Source organism: Babylonia areolata, chromosome 27 (genome assembly GCF_041734735.1).
Source record: "Babylonia areolata isolate BAREFJ2019XMU chromosome 27, ASM4173473v1, whole genome shotgun sequence".
Taxonomy (NCBI): domain Eukaryota; kingdom Metazoa; phylum Mollusca; class Gastropoda; order Neogastropoda; family Buccinidae; genus Babylonia; species Babylonia areolata.
This window is the reverse complement of record NC_134902.1, coordinates 4,741,268-4,768,514: the sequence shown is the minus strand read 5'-3', so window position 1 is coordinate 4,768,514 and position 27,247 is coordinate 4,741,268. Positions and strand designations below refer to the sequence as shown.

The following is a 27,247-nucleotide window of genomic DNA, read 5'->3' as shown; positions in this document are numbered from 1 at the left end:
ATTTTAAACTTAAATCTCTTTTTCCCCCATAATTCGTTAAGTTTGTTCTGTTTTCGGTTCTCAGCCCTTTGTCCTTAATGCTTTTAGTTCTGATCGCATTTTGAAAGTAGATTCCTGGAGTTTTTAACATTGTCAGTTATTTCAAAGTGGAGGTCCCTTTCTTCTTTTTCTTCTTCTGCGTTCGTGGGCTGCAACTCCCACGTTCACTCGTATGCATACGAGTGGGCTTTTACGTGTATGACCGTTTTTACCCCGCCATATAGGCAGCCACACTCCGTTTTCGGGGATGTGCATGCTGGGTATGTTCTTGTTTCCGTAACCCACCGAACGCTGACATGGATTACAGGATCTTTAACGTGCGTATTTGATCTCCTGCTTGCGTATACACACGAAGGGGGTTCAGGCACTAGCAGGTCTGCACATATGTTGACCTGGGAGATCGTAAAAATCTCCACCCTTCACCCACCAGGCGCCGTTACCGAGATTCGAACCCGGGACCCTCAGATTGACAGTCCAACGCTTTAACCACTCGGCTATTGCGCCCGTCGGTCCCTTTCTAAGTGAGCAATTCGCACAGCCATGTCTTATTGTTTTATTTCTTATTAGTCTCAGACCGGAGAATGCTGCAAAGGCATTCAGTATATCTGATGCCTCCAGCATGTCTCCCTGTTTTGAGGGAAAATTGTTGTATCATCTGCCAACTGCCTAATTTTGATTTCATCCGTATTGTCATTCGGATGAGACGATAAACCGAGGTTCCGTGTGCAGCATGCACTTAGCGCACGTAAAAGAACCCACGGCAACAAAAGGGTTGTTCCTGGCAAAATTCTGTAGAAAAATCCACTTCAATAGGAAAAACAAATAAAACTGCACACAGGAAAAAAAATACAAAAAAATGGGTGGCGCTGTAGTATGGCGACGCGCTCTCCCTGGGGAGAGCAGCCCGAATTTCACACAGAGAAATCTGTTGTGATAAAAAGAAATACAAATACAAATATAATTTTGACGGTACTGTTTCTCGGGATATTTGCCAATAATACTAGTAGAGCCAGTATAAAAGAAAGAGGGGGAAAACGGACATCCTTGTCATGTTCCACACCTGACCAGAAAAGTCTCTGATGTCCTTCCTCCAAGGCTGATGCTGCTGCAAGTGTTATTATTTAACCCACGGGCCCATCCGATGAACTGTTTTCCAAAGCAAAACTGTTCGAAAGCATTCAGTTCAGTTCAGTTCAAGATACTTTATTGACTGCTTCAACCAAAAAAGAAAAAATCTCTTTCGGCTCATTGAGAATGGCCGTCAACAAATATCAAAGAGAAAAGAAAAAACAATAAGTGACACACCCTTGATTGATCACCCTGCACACATCAGTTATTATGTAAAAAGAAAAAAAACATTTGGGTGAGATGATATTATATTATAATTTAGAGTGAAACAACGTTGTGTGTGTGTGTGTGTGTGTGTGTGTGTGTGTGTGTGTGTGTGTGTGTGTGCATGCATAGGTATGTGTGTGCGTGCGCGCTTGTGGGTGCGTGTGTTTGCCTGCGTGTGTGAGAGTGCGTACGCGCGCGTATGTGTACGTTTCAATCGTTATGAAAAGAAAAATATTCAGCAAAATAATTCTAACATTTATAAAGACAAATACTCATCAACAAATAAAAAACCGAAAAACGAATGAGCAACTGGCGCACCCTTCCTTGATCACAGCGCACATCTGAATTATCATGTTAAAAGAAAACATTCAACATTCAGGTAAGAAAACAAAATTACATTGAAGATAAAGTGAAACATTTCAGTGATATAAAAGGAAAATATGGATATGTGTGTGTTCTAAACGCCTCCCCCCCCCCCCCCCCCCCCCCCCCCCCCCCCCCCCCCCCCCCCCCCCCCGCCCCGCCCCCCCTCCCTCCTCCGCACTCCTTCCCTCTCTCTCTCTCTTCTTCATTCATTTCATTCTTCCTTTGCTTTCTGTCTGCTCCTCAGTCCCTCAAAAAAGGGAGCGCCGGGCCTGTCCTTATACCGATCATTTGACATGTTACGAAAAGGACAGGCCCGGCGCTCTCCTTTTTCGAGGGAGTGTCTGGGTTTGTTGCATATGTACCTTTTATTTACCTGTGCGCTAGCTGAATCGGTGGTGTAAGCAGCACAGACTTGAAGTTGTGTACCTTGTGAGTGGAGAGAGTTACCACTCTTTACTGTTTGTTAATCATTTATATCTCCTGGCATCATTGTTTGTTAATTTCCGTTTTTTGAGTTATATCAATTTTCGACTCTGGTTGTGTGTGTGTGTGTGTGCGTGTGTGTGTGTGTGTGTGTGTGTGCGTGTGTGTGTGTTGATTTGTTTGTATGTGTGTTTGCATTTATGTTTGGGAGGCGGGGGAGGGGGGGTTTCGTTGCGAGAAGGTCGTGTCATGACCTTGACAGGTTTAACACTTGAATCACCAACTAAACACACAGGACTTACTCGCACGCGTTCATTTTTGCACTGCGAAGCACAGGGCGAGAGTGAAAACGCCGAGTTCAGTGATCTTCAGTTTACACATGAAACATGACGTATCGATTTTGTTCTCTAGCTTTGAAGCCACTGGCATAATTAGTCTAGTAGTAGTGGTAGTAAGTGTGTAAACAACTGCTGTTGTTCTTCAAAAGGGTGGTTCGATTCCAAGAGAGAGGAGAGTAGACAGGGGGATATAGGATCAACTAATGATGCAAACCCTCCCTCCCTCACTCGCTCTCCTCACACCAATAGCAGGGCCACATGGAGTGTTTATTTTACAATACAGTACCCACACTAAGTAGTTCATCCTACTTAGCAAAAGAAACTTGAAGCAACACACAGCACTCCATAAAGCACTTCATCCTACACTTAAAGAAGCACCTACAAGCAGCACACCTGGAACACAAACACACAACCAAAACCCTGGTCAGACAAAATCTCAAATATCTGGACATCACTGACATAAAAGGCCTATACCCTCTCAGCACCTTTCACCACATGCCCACCAGTATGCACTCCTCTCACACATAAATGTAGGTGAGGTAATATAAGGTTCATCAAGCTTACCTGCCACCAACAGTGACATACCATATCGTGCACAAAACACATCACTGACCAATACAACCCTGTGTTCAACTCATGTTACCCCATCATTCAATAAAACTGTGTGTTACCATAACCGAACAAGTATCCTCTTTGTCTTCACAAAGTGTCCCACTGACACAAGCACATGCATGGAAATCATTACTTCCAACATTATCTCTGGTAAACAACAGTGTGCAACAGCATAGCACAAGTCAAACATATGTTCCACAACACTTGCTGTTACCCTCATGTGCACACACACATGAAAAACCCTTAACACACACTGACAATGCATTAACCTGTAGATCTGCTCAGTTCAAACAAGTAAGTAATACATCAAAAATACAGAACAAGATATCTGTAACAAAACAGAAGAGGGGGGCGGGGGAGGGGGGGACTCAAAAGATATAGGCCAGTACTTCCTTCAGAGGCTAGCTTTCATGATTGACACATTAACCCCTTTTCTTTCCACAAACCACAAGATCAACTTAAACTGGCTGTTCACCGACACAAAACATTGTTCCCAACAAAACTAAGCTATCAACATAGCATAAAACCATTTCAAGTCGTGTACTCACAGCCCATCAAGGATTTCCCTGCACTTCACATCACTGACCAGTCAGTCAGCCTGTGTCAGTGTTCAGTTCTTCTTGGAGACAGCTAAGAACTGGCTGTGCTGACTAGTTTTACTCCTTCTCACAACACACTGTGCATACTAATGCAAGCTACAGCACTCACTCCCCCAACTAGCTGAACTGAAATAACCAATCTTTGCTTGTCTTAGTGACGCTATGTGAAGGACTGACAGATTCAGGTCGGCAAACGTTTATATTTGTGACCTAAGAGTCACTCCATTGGCAGTAGAAAAAAAAAGTTGCATGCCTTAGACCCCTACAAAGCACAAGGACCAGACAAAATACCCTCAAGAATATTAAAGGAATTGAGCAGAGAGTTAGCTCTTCCTTTGAGTATGATTTATAATAAATCAATTGAATCTGCTTGCCTGTCGAAAGATTGGAAAATGGCTGAGATAACAGCTATATATAAAAAAGGGTCAAAACATGAACCAGGAAACTACAGACCAGTGAGCTTGACTTGTATTGTGTGTAATATTTTGGAGTCCTTTATCAGGGATGCAATAGTATCACACATGACAACAAACAGTCTGTTTTAGACAGAGAAGATCGTGTACAACACAGCTTTTAGAAGTAATTGAAGATCTTACAAAAATGATAGATATGGGTAAACCTGTAGACATAATTTATTTAGACTTTAGAAAAGCATTTGACTCTGTACCACATCAAAGACCTTTATTAAAATTAGCTTCATATGGTATTACTGGAAGCATACTGAACTGGACAGAAAACTTCTTGTCAGAAAGAACACAGGCAGTTAGAATTGGAGAAGAAATGTCAACAAATGAAAATGTTGTTAGTGGTATACCACAAGATAGCATGCTTAGCACAGTGCTATTTACAATATACATAAATGACCTTCCTGTAAGTATAGAAAGCAAATGCAAAATATTTGCTGATGATACTAAGATTTACGGCAATGCACAAAATAATACTACACTACAAAAGGACTTATCTAAGTTACAAGACTGGACTGATAGATGAAATCTATATTTTAACATATCAAAGTGTAAAGTAATGCACATGGGAAGAAAAAATCCAGAAAACAAATACCATATGACAATAAAAGACACCACACAGGACATTGAAAAATGTCAAAGTGAGAAAGACCTTGGCATGATTTTTTATAATAAACTATCTTTTGACATTCATATACAGAATATGGTAAATAAAGCCAACCAGATGATAGGAATAATTAAGAGAACATTTACCTATTTAGATAAAATTATATTTCTTAAGCTGTATAAAGCATTAGTTAGATCACAAGTGGAATATGGTAATATTGTGTGGCACCCATACCTCAAGAGACAGTCTATAACAGTAGAAAGGGTACAAAGAAGAGCAACTAAAATATTAAAAGAATGCAAATCTATGAGCTATCAACAGAGACTTATATACTTAAATCTGCATTCATTAAAGGGAAGAAGGCTAAGAGGGGATTTGATAGAAACATACAAAATGTTAAATTGCTATAATGATGTCAATGTGAATAATGTTTTTAGAATGTCAGACTATGAGAATAAAAGAAATTCAATGATGAAAATTTGTAAAGAGCACTGTAATACTAACCTAAGGAAAAATTCATTAGCTAATAGAATTGCACAAATATGGAATGCACTACCAATGGAAACTAAACTTACACAAAATACTAATGTGTTCAAAAATCTCCTTGACATGAACATCAATTTAAAAGAAAAATTTACTGACTTTGATGAGTGATTTACAGAACATGTAAAAGAAAACATATATGTATCCCACAAATAAAAGACCGATATTGAAGGGGACATAAAAAAGGCCATGAGGCTAAGGCAGACAAATGCCAGTCCCTACACTTCTACTACTACTAGTAGTAGTACTACTACTACTAGATTCACTGCTTAATCCCGATTCGTCCAATTCAACAGATTGATCTGATTCGCTCACTTCAAGACCTGTTTCTATAGACCTTGTTCGTTAGAAGAAAAAAAAATTAGAGTAATTTTCCCTTGATTAAGCCGGAAAGAGAAGCTTCTGAAAGTGAAAGTTGCGCGTTCGTCGATTGAACTTGTGTAAATGCTTCACAGTGGGCCTGGGGAAAACGGGCGGGGGGGGGGGGGGGAAGAAGTACTGTGTGTGCTGTTCGAACTTAAAGGGAACAAGAGAGGCAAGGCCTTCAAGACTCATTTGTGATACACTAAAAAAAAAAAAAAAATAAAAAATCCAAGCTTTTTATGTATTGAGTATAATTTCAAAATGTAATGTTTAAGATGAGAAAGATCAGTTTAAAGCAAATTAAGTCCCCTAGCATTAATTACAGAGTAATTTCCCTTTTTTACTATCTGCACCAAAACGTTTGCAAACTAAATAAAACTTCCATGCTTAGCAAAAGAAGTTCCTGTTTGAACAGAAAATGATAATAATGACTGCTCTTGTTGTTGGCTCAGAATATCAGATCAAAGTGCCAAGTTTAGAGAATACAAAAAATATAAATATAACAGTAAATGCAGTTTGCAGAAAATTAGGCTTCATTTTTTTTTTTTTTTTTTTTTTTTTTTTTTTTGGTGCCCATCCCAGAAGTGCAATATTGTTTTAAACAAGATGACTGGAAAGAACTGAATTTTTCCTATTTTAATACCTAATTTGGTGTCAACTGACAAAGTATTTGCAGAGAAAATGTCAATGTTAAAGTTTACCACGGACACACACACACACACACACACACACACACACACACACACAGACAACCGAACACCGGGTTAAAACATAGACTCACTTTGTTTACACAAGTGAGTCAAAAAGGTGACTTCGCAACGAATACCAGCCACGAACTGATTGCAAAGAGCGTGGCGATCTCAGAATCACTTCGTGAACTGAACTGAAGCCAAGGACCACACCCTCAGTGGCGATGATATTCCCTTGCTTTTTACAACAAGGTCTTCAAAACAAGCACGGTATGTGTCATTTTGAATCGAATATTCATGTTTATGTTTCAAAATATATTTGTTTCAATTCAACAGCCAAGCCTAAAAATGGTTTGGGTCTGATTTCTCAAAGAGGGATGATTATACTGTCTTTATTTCTCACACACTTATCTGCCTAATGTTTGAATCCAAAAGCACAATTTAACCTTTAAAACGGAGAATTACAGTACATCAGCTGGCTGGTCTTTTTCAACTTTCAGTCACCAATATTGATTCATTCAACTGGATTTGTGTGTGTGTGTGGTTCGTATTTTGTTTGTTTGTTTTTGTGGTCACATTCTTAGCTGTGATATTTATTCAGCACAGGTATATGCATCTGACACATAGTACAAAACGAAACAAATACTACAAAGCATTTGCATTACAACATTTATCAGCGCTTAATTCTTTCAAGTGGAAATGCTTGCACATTTTCAGAAAGTGCTGCAACAATGATACTGAGACAGTGAGATCCTTTCTACTTCCACAGGCAATGTGAATGTTTACACAACACACACACACACACACACACACACACACGCACACACAGAGAGAGAGAAAGATAAGGCATAGTTATTGTTGCAAATTTAAACAACTCACTGGCTTGAGATTCTGCACATGCATAATGCAGTGAATAGATCTGACATATTTTGGAGGTTGTATGGAGTTTGAAAATGTGTAACTAAAATAAATGTCATGACATTCAAGCTATAATTATATATTCTTTTCTCTTTTTTGGCCACAGCTGTCAGATGTGCAAGTCCAAGAAGACATCACTGCTACTTCAGCATCAGCAGTAGAAACCAATGCTGCTGACAGTAAATTGAGCAATTTTACAAAATTTTACAAATTTGGAAGTGAAAATATGTAATGATCTGACAGCTTTGCTTCCCCCTTTACACCAATTTGACACCGATGACACAGTGAAAGATGACTTATTAGGGCCTGAAGACTGTTTTGTCATAAAATTTAGACTTAAGGGGGGTTACAGTAGTGGGTGTCAATTTGTAATGCGTGTGTGTGTTAGTTGAGAGCGGATTGATTCAGAAGGATCATTGGTATTGACAAATTGTGTAACACAATCGGATTATCATCTGTGTATGAAGATTTTTTTTAAAGTTTTCTTCTTGGGAATTGTGGAGTTTGAATGCTCCTGATATTTTTTTTTCATACTGATGTGAACAAATATTGCAACTGTTTATATTTATGTGATATGATGTTGATTTATATGCAGTATATAAATCACTTGTATACGAGAGATAATTTGATTTCAACAGCCATAGCTTATACCCACTGCTTGCTAATGATACTAATCATATGGTGCATTTAAATAAGACTTCAGAAACAGTAGCTGTGATATTTCTTCTCTTTTTTTTCTTCTTCTTCTTCTCTTTGAGGGGAAAGGTGGGGAGGTGCAGTGTGCTTCAAACCAGTTGAGATAACACTGATCATGGGAAAAAAATCAAAATTTTGTAAATATAGACACTGCACTTCAATACAGATGTATATCACACACACGCGCGCGCGCACACACACACATGCACACACGCACAACATCCAAAACTAAATGGTGCTCACATCATAAAAATTAATAACTCAGATTGTTTAGACAATTGTTTATTATTTAGCATTTAGGTATGAATGAATGAAACAAAAAAAAATATATATATCTTATCAAAGTGATTTTCTTCAAGTCTGTTTGTGTTTGACTCAGACCTGTTTACACTGCATTCTGTAAACAGTCCAAATTTGATTCGCAATAAACAAATGAAATATATATATTTATGATTTTTTTTTTTAAATACAGGAAATAAAAAATGGGAGGTGGGGCATGCAAATGTAAATAAATGCAAATATTTACGCTAAGAATTTACAGCACTACCAGTTTCTAAGAACTGGCATCAAAGAGAAAGCTGGTATGTATGTGTTAATCCTTTGACTAGATGTTGGATACAATGAACTTACAAGTTTCCATAAAAGAAATACATATTTTAACCTGGTGAAAGTACAGACGTATCCATTTTGGGTAAACGGGTCAGCTGATTGTACCAGACTGGTGTGTCTGAATGTCTGGGAGTCTTGAGAAGACTGACCAATGCATGTCACTTGTAGTGATGTATGAGTGAGTACTGTATTCACACATGCTGCACCATGAGATGGATTCATTCTTTACTTGCAGTCAATCATCAATGCAACTGTGATGAAACATAGATGAATCAGTCTTGATGATTTTCATCTTTAATCAAATTCCATGCACAGCTCCACCACTCTTCTCCCCACAATTTCCATGCTAAACTGCACCACTCATTTCCCCACAGATTTCCATCCTCAACTCCAACACTTTCACCCCCACAATATATATATATATATATATATATATATATATATACTTCAATAAAATAAAATAAAAATTAAAAAAGTAATGTGATAGAAAAGCCAGAAAGTGATCAAACTCATTGGAACAGCACTGGCCATTTTCTCAAGTCTGAAATCTGTTTTAGAAGGCACTCTCTCTCTCTCTCTCTCTCTCTCTCAATACTATATAGCAACAATATGAAATGCTGGAATGTATATAGATTCTGAATGAATGGGTCACAAACAGGAGCGATTTTTTTTTTTTTCTTCATTTAAGTTGTTAAAAATCTGCGTGAGGTTGATGTCTCTGTGACAGCAGGAACTGACTTGACTTTGCCTTCTAGTTTCTGGTTCAGCGAAAATTGAAAAAATTTTGCACGACGAACAAGGTCAACTTTCGCGCCACTTTCCAGTTGTCCGTTCTTTTTTTAAATACTCTTTCGGTTCTTTAACTTTAATGGAGTCAAGCGCACTTTCAGTTTCAGCCGCGGACAGAGTCGCCATGTTGCCTTATCCGGACATCCCAGAGTGAAGGGGCTGAACTTTTCACTGACTTCCGGTTTCCAAACGAACAAGGTCCAGACACATTCTGTGATGACAAGTTCAACAGTTTACGTCACAAAGAGAGTGGAGAGGGAAGGGTGGGGGTGGAGGGGGAGGGGAGAGGTACGACCTGAAAGACAGACCGCCGTACAGGAATGTTCCGACATTCAGCACGGGGATCGCGGCAGACATAACACGACCGCACGTGTTTCAACGACTGGGCCGGGTGATGCGGACTTCCTGACCAAAGACAGCCGACGAGGGAGTGGGGGTGCGGAAGGGTGGAGGGTGGCGCGATGTCGGCGCGACCTCAAAGACTGGACTTTGGAGCAGGAAGGGAGATAAGAAGGAGGGAGGGGGGTGGGGGGGTGAAGGGATGGGGAGGAAAGGGGGACAGAGTGTGGGTGGTGGGGGGTGACACTGCTGGCACACTGTAACAAGTGAAGTAGCAACAGTTGTAGTAGTAGCAGTAGTAGAAGCAGCAGCAAATGATCATTTTGGATGACTGATGACTTGCGCGATGAGTTTGTTTAAAGTGAAGAGGAGTTGCGCAACGTCGACCTCACTCTCTCGTCCGGGTCCACCAATTTCCAGTGGCAAGACTAAGTCGAGACGACTGAGACACGTGGCGCGCATGCCAGACCATCGGCTGCCCAAAAGGCTCTTCTATGGCGAGCTGCAACAAGGGAAGAGATCACACGGAGGTCAGAAGAAGCGTTTCAGAGATACTCTGAAAGTCTCTCTGAAAGCGTTTGATATCAACCCTGACTCCTGGGAGGAATCTGCAGTGGACCGTAACAAATGGCGCGCTGCTGTGCACAAAGGCGCCAAGTTGTGTGAGGCCAACAGGACTGCTGCAGCTGTTGAGAAGAGGCAGGCCAGAAAGTCACGGGCAAACAAGCTCCCTGACAATGATATGCCTGTCTTTGTCTGCCCCAACTGTCAGCGAACATTTCGTGCGCAGATTGGACTATTCAGCCATCTGCGCACTCACAGATAGACTCATGAGCATCCTTCCCCTCACCCCACCACCACCCTCCCCCCATCCCCCATCTGGATGACAACGATGGTCATCATCGATCTCTCGATGGACACACCACCACCAGAAGCAGCAGCAGTAGTAGTGGTGGTCGTAGCAGCAGCAGCAGCATTGGAGTAACGATTCCAGATAAAACGATGTGATATTAGCCGGTATGGTGGGTATGTGTCCACAGAAACAGTCTCTCCCCACAGGCAATATATTGGTAGGGTTTTATTTGTTTGTTGTGTTAGGTTTTGGGGGGGGGGGTGTTTGTTGTTGTTGTTGTTGTTGTTGTTGTTTTCATGGCAGCTATCTGTGAATGTCTTCTTTCTTCCAGACCATCTCTGTTTTCATCTTTGTCACTCATTCTGTGTGTGTGTGTGTGTGTGCGTGTGTGTGTGTGCCCTCTCTTTCTCTCTCTTCCCTCCCCCTTAACTGTTTATGTGCCCATGGCCGAAAAATATTAAAACATGTCATTCTCTCTGTCTGTCTGTCCCTCTCTCTCTCTCACTCTCTCTGTCTGTCTGTCCCTCTCTCTCTCTCACTCTCTCTGTCTGTCTGTCTCTGTCTTTCTGTCTGTCTCTCTCTCTGTACTGTATGTCTCTCTCTCTCTCTCTCTCTCTCTCTCTCTCTCTCTCTCTCTCTCTCCAGTCTCAGTGAAACAACCGATTCACCGCAGTGGCGTTGCACTTGCCCTGTGCCTCATCCCAGAACCAGTGCCCGAAGGCCTTGGCCCGTCCCCGCTTGCCGTCCTTGCCGATCACCCAGTTGTTGTTGATGAGCACGGGACGGGACTCCCGCCGCTTCTTCTCCGGCAGACTGTACCACTTGCCGTCTGGGAACAGCGCGTTAGGGACATAGCTGATGTTGATGCCCGCATACTGCTTCCTGGCGAGGTTGGTGAAAAACTGCTGCTCGTTCTTGGCCTCGGACACGCTGTTCGTGTTGCCGAGCTTTTTGAAAGAGGCGACCAGCTGATCCAGATCGTCTGTCAGCTTCCGCCAGAACTGCACGGTGGCCGGGGTTGGGTGGAGCAGCAGGAAACCCGCAGCGACGACGACCGGCTTGACGGTGTTGACCCGGGTGCCCACGATGTCCGCCGCGGCGTGGAAGGGCTGCAGGAAGGGCAGCGGGTCCTTCAGCCACAGGCAGTCCACCTCGAACAGCAGCAGCGGCACCCCGGCCTCCAGCAGGCGGAGGATGAAGCGCGTGCGCTCCGTCATCATGCGCACGTGCCCCGCCCTGCTGTAGCTGCGGAAGCCCGAGAACTGCGGGGGGTCCAGGGCCACGACGGACACCTCGGGCCACAGAGACTTGAGCCGCTGCCCCGTGGTGACATCCGTGGTCAGGAAGAGCACGTGCCGGTGCACGTCCAGGGGCGCCGTGTTGCAGCCCCAGCTGGCGGCGAAGTCGAAGTAGGCGTCGTTGATCATGCAGAACATGACCGCTCCGTGCCGCAGCTGGATCCTCCTGGCCACCTGCACCAGAGGGCTGACCTGGGTCATGTTGATGACTCTGAAGTCTCCTTCCTCGGCCCTCTTCGCTTCCGTGTCCACGGTTCTGAGTTCTCCTTCCTCGGCCCTCTTCGCTTCCGTGTCCACGGTTCTGAGTTCTCCTTCAACTTTGTTCGCTTCTACGTTGTGAACGCAGCCCAAAGTATCAGGGTGCTTGTGGAACTTGGGGTAGAAGGCGAAGAAAGCCACAAAAAGACATGCTGCCACGCAAACAAGCCAAGTTTTCGGTAATTTCATGTTTTCTTTGAAGGTGAATTTCCACTACTGTCTTTCTTTCTTTCTTTCTTTCTTCACGTCCTTCCGTATTTATTTATCACACAACCAACAACTACTCAAGAGGGAGCAGCAGTGAACCAAAGCTGTGAGCCGATAATGGCAGAGTAAGCAGTTACTGTGCTTCAATTCTTTTAGACAGAAAGTGACAGACAGATGGCAGACATACTTGTTCTCCTTCCCTTCCTTAAAACCTTCAACACATGATTTGATCAGCACGTGCACTAATGCATGCAGTGTGCACAGTCAATGTCCTTCTCAGTGAGGTGAACACAGAAGTGCAAGCAGTTGGACTCCCGGCCGTTCCCCCAACAAGTCCACGTGGTTTTTGGCACACCAGCTGATCAAGAAGACAGAGACCCTGACTTTTGACACGCTTGACACAGATGGACCAGGAGGCCGGAATCTGGTGAACAGTTCTGAGCGGCACCCCAGAGCTGCGGGAGGAGAAGGAGGGTTGGGAGATCCTGAGGTGATAGCCGCGTTTCACGTGCTGCTGTGTGGTGATGACGTCAGCGCTGAGGGTGTGGACAGACTTCTGTACCTGTGGGACGATCCGCAGGCAGGCAGACCTACAACATGGCAAAGAGGGAAGAAAAGGACTGTTTAATGTCATGTAACACATGCTGGTGACTGTCGACAACATGGCTAGCAAACATCAAAATACCTTTCTGTCGTCATAACTGGTGAACATCTCTGTGCGTACAAAAAACAGATAAAAAAAACCACCACTGCTTTTTCGACTATTTACTCTTACCACTACTACTGCTACTAGAACTAGTACTGCTACTACTGTGAAGATAAAAAAGGGTGTTCGAGAGGAACAGAGAGGGGTTTGATGATGCACACACTTGCCTGCTCTCTCTGCATACCAACAGCAGGGCCACATGGAGTGGTTTTCATAAGTGTTTGAATAAGCATGGGTAAGCAGCACCCACAGCGGCACTAACTCAAACAGATCGAAGCGACACACTTCCTGCTGAGCACTGAGCATTTCCTTTTCATCCCCAAGCATCTTCAAGCGACACACGAACATCAAAACAGTTCCTGCTCAGCAGCACACGTTTCCTGCCAAGCAGTTGACTCTACATTAATAAGCAGCACACACTAATGCACAAGCGGTCAGCGCGCACTAAGCAGCACACACTAATGCACAAGCGGTCAGCACGCACTAAGCACAAGCGGTCAGCATGCGCTAACAGCACACACTTCCGTTCAGCACACACCTAACCTTCACTTCCGTTAACCTGTGCCCGATCCCATTTCTATCACATGGCAAATTTAAGTTGTGCACACTGGTTGACTCACTTGTGTAAACAAAGTGAGTCTATGTTTTAACCCGGTGTTCAGTTGTCTGTGTGTGTGTGTGTGTGTGTGTCCCCGTGTGTCTGTGTGTCCGTGGTAAACTTTAACATTGACATTTTCTCTGCAAATACTTTGTCAGTTGACACCAAATTTGGCATAAAAATAGGAAAAATTCAGTTCTTTCCAGTTATCTTGTTTAAAACAATATTGCACCTCTGGGATAGGCACAATTTTTTTTTTTTTTAAAGAAGCCTAATTATATGCAAACTGCATTTACTGTTATATTTATATTTTTTGTATTCTCTAAACTTGGCACTTTGACCTCTTATTCTGACACAACAACAAGAGGAGTCATTATTATCATTTTTTGTTCAAACAGGAACTTCTTTTGCTAAGCATGGAATTTTTATTTATTTTGCGAACGTTTTGGTGCAGATAGTAAAAAAGGGAAATTACTCTGTAATTAATGCTAGGGGACTTCATTTATCACAAGTGAGTCTTGAAGGCCTTGCCTCTCTTGTTTTATTCTATGCTGCTACAAACTACAACACTCCCGAGTTGGTCATTAACTCAGTCAGTACGGCCAGTCCTCTCTTCTCCTCTACACAGACACCTCGGATGTCCAGTGGGTGTCTGAATGACCCACCCTTTAGCTTCCGTCGTCAGAATTGTGGTATTCTTTGTCAACATTCACCTCTTCAGTATAAGAGCCTTCCGCTTGCACTATTTTGATGATGGTAATTGGGGTGAAACGCTGTTAACGTCGTCTCTTTCGCCGTTCGTATGGAAAGAGTTAAACAAAACAGGTTTAACCACTCTTGGGCCGAATCAGCGAAGGGGTACAGACAAACGCAGATCTGTTCACCACAAAAACCAGGACCCTCTTAGCTTACACTACTTATTAATTTGCACTTGCCCATTGGTGTCGGGCCAAACTGGTTACGCCATACCATCACTCCCGCCAGGCAGGCAAGAAAGCGGGACTGACCAGGACAGGGGGTGGGGGTGGTGGGCGGAGGTGAGGAGGGGACGGGGATGGGGGTTGGCGGGTGGGGTGGGGGGGGGGGCAGGAGGTTGGGGGAGAGTGCATCATAGAACAAACCACGGGAGGAGAGGGGGAGGGGAGAAGAAGGTGGGGGGGGGGAGGAGGGAGAAGGGGGGCAAGGGGAGAGCAATGTGTATCGGCCAAACCTCAATACAATGAATGAGTCATGGAGTTTCAGTTTCAGTTTCAGTAGCTCAAGGAGGCGTCACTGCGTTCGGACAAATCCATATTCGCTACACCACATCTGCCAAGCAGATGCCTGACCAGCAGCGTAACCCCAACGCGCTTAGTCAGGCCTTGAGAAAAAAAAAAAAAAAAAGGTGAATAAGTCAGAATGAGTCATGGAAAGAGTGGGAAAGAGATGGGACAGAGCGGGGGAGGGGAGGGGAGGGGAGGGGGGTGGCGGGGGTTGAAGGGATAGTGGAGGGAAGGTGGACAGAATAGAGGTGGTGGAGGTGACACTACCTGCACACTATAACACCGCTGTAGCTGCTGAGTTACTACTACTACTACAACTACTACTGCTACTGTAAGTCCTACAGCCCTGAGATGGCCCACTTGCGGTCAGCTGGGCTTTTAGCAACATGATTTGATTTGATTGGCTACTACCGCTACTACTATTACTGCTACTGCTACTACTTCTACATCACTACTACTACTACCATTACTAGTGTTGCTGCTCCTACTGCTGTTGAAACTATGTTGCTACTGCTGCAGCCGCTACAGGTGCCGATCTTGGAGTTGCTGCTACTGTTACGACTACCTCTGACCCACATTGTGGAAGCTAATAATGAAGCCAGCACAAGGAATTAAGGAACAGAATAAGAGAGAAGCACTCATATTCCCATTCAGCTCTTATCCATTTATCGTACTTGGTTACAAATTGGGTATCTCGCAATTTATATATATATATATATATATATATATATATATATATATATATATATATATATATATATATATATAATATAAAATTTTTGTTTTTGTCTAAGAAATTGAAAGACACCGAGTCTTTTTTTTTTTTTGAAAATCACCAAGGCCCTGCACATTAGCTTGAAAGGCTAGGCATTATGTATAGTAAAGAGATATCATTATGATTGTTCCCCTCTGCATGTGATCTGATAAAACCTGTCTGTTTTATTCACAAAAGTAAAAAAAACCAAAAAAAAACAAACGTTTAACCGGCGAGTAAAATGTCTCCCCCCCCTCCCCCCAAAAAAATAAAATAAAAAAAAATAAATAAATAAAACAGAAGAATTCTGGCTACCTGAAAAGAAGAGGGGACAACCCCCCCCCCCCCCCCCCCCCCCCCCCCCCCCCCCCCCCCACCCCTCCCGAAAAAAAAAAATAATAAAAGAACAATTGAAATTTTTTTTTTTTTTTAAACCTACAAACACCGGAAAACCTAACTGTGGTGTCTAGTTGACATGATCAACAGGGTGACTTACACTTATTTACTGACAAGGTAAAAAAAAAAATAAATAAATAAATAATAATAATAATAATAAAATAAAACAACAGCAATAAAAAATTTAAAAAAAACAAAAAAAAACAAGAAACAGAATATGTTTAAACATACACACACAGGGAAAAAGAGGACCATCACCGACAAACTCTGTAGCTACATTCATTGGTTTTAACCCTCATCCACCCTTCCCCCTCCCTCTCTTCATAACAACACCCGACCCTCTTCGCCGGACGAAGCGGTAGAGAATAGGTCCAGAAACAGGGAAAAAAGACTTGAATATAACACACACACACACACACACACACACACACACACACACACACACACATAATCTCCCACTCACTCTGAAAAGTATCGTAAATAAAAACGTGTTTAAGAAAAATCTGAAGAATCACCTCATTGAGAAGTAATTAACAGTAATACAAATTTTGACCTGTTAGTCTAATATTCCTATTAATTGTGAAATGTTTTGTATATGCTTGTGTTGGCAAGGATTTTGCACTAAATGGGGGAACATGTGCATGTGGGTGGGATGGGCATGGTGTAGTTGTGTCCGAGAATTTGTGTTCAGTGGTGTGTGTGTGTGTGTGTGTGTGTGAAATGGAAATGCAATTTTGTATTTCTTTATCACAGTATTCTTGTATATATATATATATATATATATATATATATATATATATATATATATATATATGCATTTTGTTGTTGTTGTTGCTCTTCTTCTGATTCTCTCTCTCTCTCTCTCTCTCTCTCTCTCTCTCTCTCCCCTAAATTTTTTCTTCATTTTTTTTTTCATTTTTTCCCCTTCTCTTTAATTATTATTATTATTATTTTCATTGATGGCTTGATGTAAAAAAGCAATTGTTGCTTATTCAATTTACCATCATGAAATAAAATCTTGACTTGACTTGACACACACACACACACACACACACACATATATATATATATATATATATATATATATATATATATATATAATATCACTTCAAGTGGAAAGACGTTAAACTGAAGACGAACACATATATATCGTCTTCAGTGTTGACGATCTTCAGCAGTCCATTGCTAATGTATGACTTTTTCAACTCCTTGTTAAATAGGCCAGTTGGTTTGCTGTTATAGTTGTTAGTTTTTCATTAGAAATATGTTATATTGTTTGGGTTTTTTTGTTTTTTGTTTTTTTTAACAAAACTTAAATCAATCATTTTCTGTATGTAACACACACACACACACACACACACACACACACACACACACACAATGTCAGAGTCTGAAATCGTTTTTACCAAACTTCTCGGAAAATTCTTTTGAATGTATTTTTGACAATTTCAAGATGCTATCTGCTATTGCAGAAGGCTTGCTGCATAGTCCAACTGGACATTTGTTATAGTTGTTTGATGTTAGCGTTTCCTTCTATATTGTGCCTCTGTCTCCCGTTTTAATGCTTTATTTTTTCCAATGCTCTGTATCTTTCCCCACCACACAAACACACACACACACACACACACACACCATTTTTCACCCTCTGCCCAATACCGTTCCCTCCCGCCTAATATCACTTAAAGTGGAAGACGTTAAACTGAAGACTACTACTACTACTACTACGACACACACACACACACTTACACACACACACACACACACGGAGGAGGGGGTGGGGGGGGACTCAGTTGTTATGCTTTCAACTTTGCACTGTACATGTCGCTGAAAGTGTCTTTGTGGTGGGTGAAAAGACCTGAGACACTTTTAGCAACGTGTTCCCAGGTATCATTAACCATACTAGATCACTGTTGCTACATGGCAGAATTTTAACGTATCTTCGGATATTTTCTTTGATATATACCGATATACCACCAGATGACCTTGCTGCTTTACTCCGTTTTTGTCGTACATACTGAATTCCTGGTGAGAATTCTGGAAGATATATATTGTGTGCACTTTCTTTATTCAGGTAGGTGCGTTTCTTGTGTGTGTGTGTGTGTGTGTGTGTGTGTGTTCACTTTACTTACAAATTTATGAGTTTATTTGTTGGATTTTGTTGTTGTTGTTGTAGATATAATTGTGTAATACTTTACTGTCTTAACGTGTGTGTGTGTGTGTGTGTGTGTGTGGCTTGTTTTACTCTATCGACAGCAGTTGTGAATTCCTATTTACTGGTTCTAATATCTTTTTATGGTGCGCAGGATTCTTGTATGATTGTGTTCGCAACGAGCCTATGATTGCACAGTTAGTATCCGTGTGGATTAATAAAGTGTTTTTGATGGGTCAGCCGCTGGGAAAAGATTTATATATATATATATATATATATATATATATATATATATATATATATATATATATAGCTTTTTTAGAGTCGGGGGCAGTTTCTGTATGACGAATATTGGAAGGGGGGAAATTCTACACTTTAGGAACATTGAAAGAGAAAGTACTTTCACTATCATTTTCATTAGTTTTAATTCTGGGGACACAGATAATATTATTATTTTATCATTATTTTCATTACTACTACCTTTTTTTTTCTTCTTTTTTTTTAATATCATAATTATTATTTATTTATTATGTAAGCTTTTTTTTTTCTTTCTCAAGGCCTGACTAAGCGCGTTGGGTTACGCTGCTGGTCAGGCATCTGCTTGGCAGATGTGGTGTAGCGTATATGGATTTGTCCGAACGCAGTGACGCCTCCTTGAGCTACTGAAACTGAAACTGAAACTGGGGACAGACAGAAGACCAGAGTCAGAGGATGAGCGCAGTTGTCTAGACGGCGTGTAGACAGACAAGACGTAATGGAAGTAGATAGGGTAAGAAACAGAAAGAAAGAAATAGGCCGCCGTGGCGAAGTGGTTAGCGTCGGGGACTGACGGCTAGGAGGACGCGGGTTCGAATCCCAGCGGAGGTGGGGGTTTTCGGCCCATGGCCGGCTCCTACCCAGAGTTGAGTGTGCTGTGGGCTTAAATGGGGAGATTGGGACCACACAGTCGAGTGTCATCCACTTCAAGGATGCGTCTTTGGGTGCGTTGCTCTAATTACCTGACCAACACTGCAAGTGTCTGTATCTCGCGGGCCTTGTTAACGCCGGGATATCATTATGACAGGAAGCGTAGAGTACAGCCGTGTCACGTTGTCCCAAACCAAAATGGACCTCCATAGCAACATCGTTATCGTCATCGTCATCCTCCTCCTCCATCATCATCAATATAAACAAAATAGTCCCAAAAGTCTGTGGCCTTTCATGCCCTGCTCTCATGGTGACCTCAGTTTCCAGGCATGAGATTGGGAAATTGTGACCGAGTCTGAAAGGTGGGGGCCTGGGAGCCGCAGAAGGCCCCCAGTGGGGGTCCATGGGGCAACGCCTCTGGTGGGGGTCTGGGGGCGAAGGTTTTTCTCAATTTCAAACCATGAAATCTGCACTTGCGGGCCACCAATGCTGCTGAGGTATTCCAACCCACAGGAGACAAAAAATCAGTCCAATTCTTCCTAAACTGAAGTGTTTTTGCTTCCAAACCTGTAAAGTCAGCCTTGGGGGCATGATTTTCAAAATCGTGTCTCATGTGTGTGTGTGTGTGTGTGTGTGTGTGTGTGTGTGTGTGTGTGGTTTCAATGCAACTCTCTGTGTGTATGTGAGAAAGAGAGAGAAACAGACAGACAAAGGGATTGAGAATAGGGATCGGGCTGGACATGGGAGGAAAAAGTTAAAGTTCATGTATGTGCACTGCTTTAAATACAACTCCTCTCTGTATGTTAAACTCTGTGTGTGTGTGTGTGTGTGTGTGTGTGTGTTTTCAAGGAAAATGTTATTAGCACACAAGTTTGCACTGTACCAATATAACTGACCACCTGGTCTCTTCAGCTGTAGTCTCTGTTCCACTGACATGCATGTGTGTTGGTTGAGGAAAGAAAGGGGGAAGGGAAGGGGAATGACTGGAGGGAGGAGGGGGTGGGGTCTGTGACTGGTTATATCACTTTCAAGCAGTCAAGTTGGAGCTGGAGCTAGTGGTCAGTGTCTTGGCTCAGTGCCAAAATTGCCATAGTCATTGACAGTGGTTTCATACCTCATCAAATCACGAAAGTGAAGGCTGCAGGAGAGGGGCGGGGATTTGGGGAGGGACTTTTTTTTCTCTCTGAAATCAACTGCTCTTCTGCTGAAAATAGCGGATCCGCTGAGAGTTCCCCAGCCTGAACTGTGTGTGTGTGTGTGTGTGTGTCAGTGTGTGTATGTGTGTGTCAGTGTGTGTATGTGTGTGTGTGTGTGTGTGTGTGTGTGTGTGTGTGTGATTTCGAAGTAGTAATCATAAGCTGGAAATAGAAACAGGGAGACACAAAGGCATACCACGAGAGTTACGGCTTTGTAAGGTTTGTAACATGCCTGTGATTGGTGATGAGTTTCATTTTATAATGGAATGTCCCAATTATGATCAGTTACGAAATAGATATGTTCCTAAAAATATTTGTCTCCAAAATCGGTTTTTAATTTTTGTAATATGCTCAAAGGAGGCAAAAAAGTCATTTTAGCTGTAAGTAAGATGATTAGATTTGCAAATGTTGCCTACTTATACTTTTGGAGTTAAAAGACATTTGTGTTTTCTCAACTTTTATGTGATATTGTTGTGTATTTGGAAATGTTTGTTCTGGGCACGAAAAGATTATTTTGCAGTGATCCTCCATACTCCAATAGGAGTGAAAGGATAATTAAACTTTGAAACTTGTGTGTGTGTTCAGGGGAGAAAGAAAGAGAGACAGCAAGCGAGCGTGAATGCGCACATGCGTATGTGTGGTTTCAATTCAACTGTGTGTAAACAAGAGAGAGAGGGAGGTAGACAGAAAGAGAGGGGAGATGGTAGGAGGAAAGAATGCAAGTTGTATTTGTGCATGTGTATGCACTGCTTTCAAATTCAATAGATCTCTCCGCGTGTGTGTGTGTGTGTGTGTGTTTTCAATACAACTCTGTGTGTATATGCAAGAGAGACAGAAAGAGGGAGAGAGGGACAAAGAGACAGAGAGAGAGGGGGGAAGGTGGGAGGAAAAAGTGCAAGTTTGTATGTGTGCATATATGTACATTGCTTGAAATACATTTCTCTGTGTGTGTGTGTGTGTTTCAATCTCCGTGTGTGTGCGTGTGCTTGAAATCGAGAGTGTGTGTGTGTGTGTGCGCGTGCATGTGCTATTATTAAGCTCTGTGTGATTGTGTGAGCGCTCATAATATGTGTGCACATGAACAAGTGTGACGGAGCGAGATAAAATAAAAAAATAGAGTATGTGTAAATGTGAATTCCTTCATGTATTTGTTTTCAAAGTGTGTGTGTGTGTGTGTGTGTGTGTGTGCGCGCGCGCGCGCGTTCAATTCAGCTGTGTCTGTGCGTGCGTGTGTAACTTTGATAATCTGGCTGGCTATAGGTCTCAAGTCTAAATGCACGGACTCTTGCCATGAACTGTTTGTACAGAAGCTTCGGCTGTGTCAGAAAAGGCACTGACGTCAGTAAGTTGCTACAAAGTTTCTGTGTACAACTTGTACATCTATCCTGATCTGGTGAAAACGGCTAAATGTTGCAGTGTGATTGTGGCGATAGCCATTAAAAAGACATTTTTATTGCCCTTAAAGATTTTTTGAATGCCCAAGATACACCAGAATAATATGATTTAAACAGCGTTCTCACTGCGAATACCGCAATTGATTTATCGCCCTTTAAAAAAAAAGTATGTTCAAATGTTAAATTTTAGAATTAAGGAGCCACGATAGTGTAATGGATAAGGCAGTTTCTTCTCACCCGAACACGCAGGGTTCGAATCTGGTAAGGACTTTTTTTTTTCTTTTTTTTTTTTTTTTTTTCTTTTTTTTTTTCTTTTTTTTTTTTTTTTAAACGCGAAGATTTATAATAACAAATACAGAACACATTTTAACGATTAGATTTTTTTGATTTTTTTTTTAAGTGTATCACAAGTGAGTCTTGAAGGCCTTGCCTCTCTTGTATTTTATTTATTTATTTTCTTTCTTTTATTTGTTGTTGTTGGGCGGGGTACGCAAGTACACTTCTGCAAGAAACTTTGTTTTCATTCTTCATAATCTTTTTTCTTTTTTTTTTTTCTTTTAAGATGGTGTTGGTGTCAAGGAGATTTTTGAACGTGTTAGTATTTTGTGCAAGTTTAACTTCGGTTGGTAGTGCATTCCATGTTTGTGTTATTCGGTTAGCCAATGATTTTTTTCTAAGGCTGGTGTTGCAGTGTTCTAAACAAATTTTCTGTACTGAGTTCCTTGTACTAACATAATCCCACATTCCAAAGACATGTCTTCCATTTACATCATTTATGTTATTTAATATCTTAAACGTTTCGATCAAATCTCCTTAATCTTCTACCTTTTAGTGAGTGTAGATTTAAGTATGTAAGTCTTTGTTGATAACTCATTTTCTTGCATTCTTTTAATAATTTCGTTGCCCTTCTTTGGACCCTTTCTATTGTTATAGATTGTCTCTTAAGGTATGGGTGCCACACAATATTACCATATTCTATATGTGATCTAACTAATGCTTTATATAGATTAAGAAATATATCTTAATCTAGGTAACTGAAGGTTCTGTTAATTACACCAGTCATTTGATTGGCTTTATTTATAATATTATCTATATGTGTATGAAAGGAAAGTTTATTGTCAAACATTATTCCTAGGTCTTTCTCGCAATGGCATTTCTCAATATTCTGTGTCGGGTTTTCTATTTCATATGGTAATTGTTATTTGGATTTTTTTTCCCCCCGTGTGCATTACTTTACACTTTGAAACACTAAAATAAAGGTTCCATTTGCCAGACCATTCTTGTAGTTTATATAAATCAGTTTGCAATGTGAGATTGTTGTGTGCATCATTGGAAATTTGTGTCATCTGCAAAAATTTTACACGTACTTTGTATACAATCAGGAAGGTCGTTTATATATATATATATATATATTGTGAAAAGTACTGGTCCAAGAATACTGCCCTGTGGAATACCACTAATTACGTTTGCACAAGTTGACTTATTTTCTCCTATCTTTGTGCTGTACCTGTTAAGAAGCTTCTTGTCCAGTTCAGTAAGTTACCAGTAAGTAATAGGCCTACCATACAAGGCTGATTTTAATAACAGATTTCTTTCGTGTGGGTCAGAATCGAATTTTTTTTTTTTTTTTTTTTTTTTTTTTTTTTAATGTCTAAATAATAATAATAGTATTATTGCCATTATTATCATCATCATCGGTGACTGTAACTCACCGTGACTGCCTCAAACGTCTGATTCCAGTTCAAGATATCAGAGTTACACAGAAACATTACAGCAGCGAGGAACGACAGTGTGACGCAAAAACGAACAAACCTGTAAATATGACGACAAAGCGTCGTCAAAAAAACAAAAACAAAAAAAAAACAAGAGAGGCAAGGCCTTCAAGACTCACTTGTGATAAATTACGTCCCCTAGCGTTAATTACAGAGTAATTTCCCTTTTTTACTATCTGCACCAAAAACGTTTGCAAAATAAATAAAAATTCCATGCTTAGCAAAATTGAGAAGTTCCTGTTTGAACAAAAAATGATAATAATGACTCCTCTTGTTGTTGTGTCAGAATAAGAGGTCAAAGTGCCAAGTTTAGAGAATACAAAAAATATAAATATAACAGTAAATGCAGTTTGCATATAATTAGGCTTCTTTTTATTATTTTTTTGTGCCCATCCCAGAGGTGCAATATTGTTTTAAACAAGATGACTGGAAAGAACTGAATTTTTCCTGTTTTTATGCCTAATTTGGTGTCAACTGACAAAGTATTTGCAGAGAAAATGTCAATGTTAAAGTTTACCACGGACACAGACACACGGACACACACACACACACACACACACAGAGAGACAGACAACCGAACACCGGGTTAAAACATAGACTCACTTTGTTTACACAAGCGAGTCAAAAAACAAAACAAAAAAACCAAAAACAAACCCAGCTTTGTGAAGACCACCCTTGCGATCTTTCCACTGCAGTATTTCTACAGGACTCAATAGTTCTATCGGACGGATTCAATATTAATCAACAGAAAACATCTATCAACATCATGATCATTGTATGTCTCTGTATGTACGTTCCCCAGTCGAGATGAATGGAGTCTGTCCAAGTCCAACCACAAGATTAACTCTCTCCATACGAACGGCGAAAGAGACGACGTTAACAGCGTTTCACCCCAGTTACCATCATCAAAACATTGCAAGCGGAAGGCTCTCATACTGAAGAGGTGAATGTTGACAAAGAATACCACAGTTCTGACGACGGAAGCTAAAGGTTGGGTCATTCAGACACCCACTGGACATCCGATGGGTCTGTGTAGAGGAGGAGAGAGGACTGGCCGTACTGAGTGAGTTAAAGGTCCCCGCACAGCCTTTTTACCGCCACTAGGGCAATGAATTCAGGTCCGCTGTGTCTGAGGAAGGCGGGGCCCATCCGCTCCTTCCGCTGTTTTAATCTTACCCCTACCACAATACCCGTCTGTACCTGGGTGGGGGGTGCGAAAATAAATCGGGGTAACGTCTTTCCCAGGGACACAGGACAATGCCGAAACGGGGTCTCCAACTCTGTCACTTGATCACAAGGCCAACACCTCAAGAAATGAAATAAAACGAAAATAGGATAAAACAAAATAAATAGAATTAAAATTGAAATACGATAAACTTGTCTTACTCGATCCAAGGTGAGGAATCATATTCACGTGCCTTATTATGAGTTTTTGTTTTTATAAGGAAATACACACACACACACACACACACACACACACACACACACACACACACACACACACAGGACGTACCCTTAAAACTATCATGTAAGCGCCCACCCCCTCTTCACACAACCACCCCCCCCCCCCCCCGCCCCCCCCCTCTCGCCCCTCCTCCCCTAAATCTGGGGAAATTAGCGTTTTTACTGGATAATTTACGGTACCCTTAGCGGGAACCCCAAACTCCCTTATCTCCACAGTCCCCCACCACCAACCTTGTCTAAGAAGTACTGGCGCTGGTTTGTCAAACCGCGATATCAGTTCTGAAGACTACCACTTCGGCAGAATGGGTCTGAACAATACTGGTCACCAAGGTCGCAGCTTTGTCGAAAGGTCTCGAAGTATGTCGACCTCTACTCTACACCAGTAATAATTCTCGGCGGACCAATTCAGGTCAAACTGCTCTGTCTGTCATATCAAGGCGAGGCCGGGCAGGTTCTTGCATGGCAACAGTGGCGTTTTATTTGTCGCTGGGTATACTTATATTGTCGCCGGCGTCGCGTGATTATTACGTTGCCGACCATTACGATATTATGATTATTAATGCCGCGCGAATTATTATTGTTGTTGTCATTGGTGCCAATTTATATAATGACCGGAGTGTCACTACCAAACAAATCACACACACACACACACACACACACACACACACACACGGTAAGAGACAGGATTACACACACACACACACACACACACACACACACACACACACACACACACACGGTAAGAGACAGGATTACACAGACAGCTACACACACACACACACACACACACATGGTAGGATACAGGATTATACAGACAGCCACACACACACACACACACACACACACACACACACACACACACGTTAAGAGACAGGATTATACAGACAGCCATACACACACACACACACACACACACACACACACACACACGGTAAGAGACAGGATTAAACAGACAGCTACACACACACACACACACACACACACACACACACACACACACACGGTAAGAGACAGGATTACACAGACAGCCACACACACACACACACACACACACACACACACACACACACACACACACACACACACACGGCAAGAGACAGGATTACACTGACACATACACACACACACACACACACACACACACACACACGCACGCACGCACACACACGCACACATGTTAAGAGACAGGATTTCACACACACACACACACACACACACACACACACACACAGACACACACACGGTAAGAGACAGGATTACACAGACAGCCACACACACACACACGCGCGCGCGTTAAGAGACAGGATTTTACACACACACACACACACACACACACACATACGCACACACGGTAAGAGACAGGATTACACAGACAGCCACACACAAACATACACACACACACAAACACACACACACACACACACACACGGTAAGAGACAGGATTACACACACACACACACACACACACACACACACACACACACACACACACGGTTAGAGACAGGGTTACACAGACAGCCACACACACACAAACACACACACACACACGTTAAGAGACAGGATTTGACAGACAGACAGACACACAGACACAGACACACACACACACACACACACACACACACACACGGTAAGAGACAGGATTACACACACACACACACACACACACACACACACACACACACACACACACACACACACGGTAAGAGACAGGGTTACACAGACAGCCACAAACACACACACACACACACACACACACACGGTAAGAGACAGGATTACACACACACACACACACACACACACACACACACACACACACGGTAAGAGACAGGATTACACACACACACACACACACACACACACACACACAAACACACACACCAGGTAAGAGACAGGATCACACACACACACACACACACACACACACACACACACACACACACACACAACTACACACACTCACATACGCGGTAAGAGACAGGATTACACACACACAAACACACACACACACACACACACACACACACACACACACACATACTCACAAACACACACACACACACACGCACACATACACGGTAAGAGACAGGATTATACACACACACACACACACACACACACACACACACACACACACGTCTGTGACACACGAATAACAAAGCAGGAGCAATAGTCTTCACAGCAGGACAAACTTGACGCAGGTTGGAGAGGGTGTGTCCTAAATTACAAAGGCTTGGCTGGTATGAATTTTCCTCACCCTGTGTATCTCTCTGTCTCTGTCTGTGTGTGTGTGTCTGTGTGTGTATGT

General features: G+C 42.0%; 1 protein-coding gene across 2 annotated transcripts in view; it reads right to left on the bottom strand.

Moving 5' to 3' along the window:
• Positions 1-2,749: 2,749 nt before the first annotated feature.
• LOC143301013 (uncharacterized) overlaps positions 2,750-27,247 on the bottom strand; it is a 29,691-nt gene continuing 5,193 nt past the window's right edge. For both annotated transcript variants that reach the window (XM_076615003.1, XM_076615002.1), the window contains exon 2: positions 2,750-12,935. In XM_076615003.1, the coding sequence (XP_076471118.1) occupies positions 11,230-12,327 (1,098 nt within the window). In that variant the 5' untranslated portion in view covers positions 12,328-12,935 and the 3' untranslated portion in view covers positions 2,750-11,229. The remainder of the gene's footprint in view (positions 12,936-27,247) is intronic.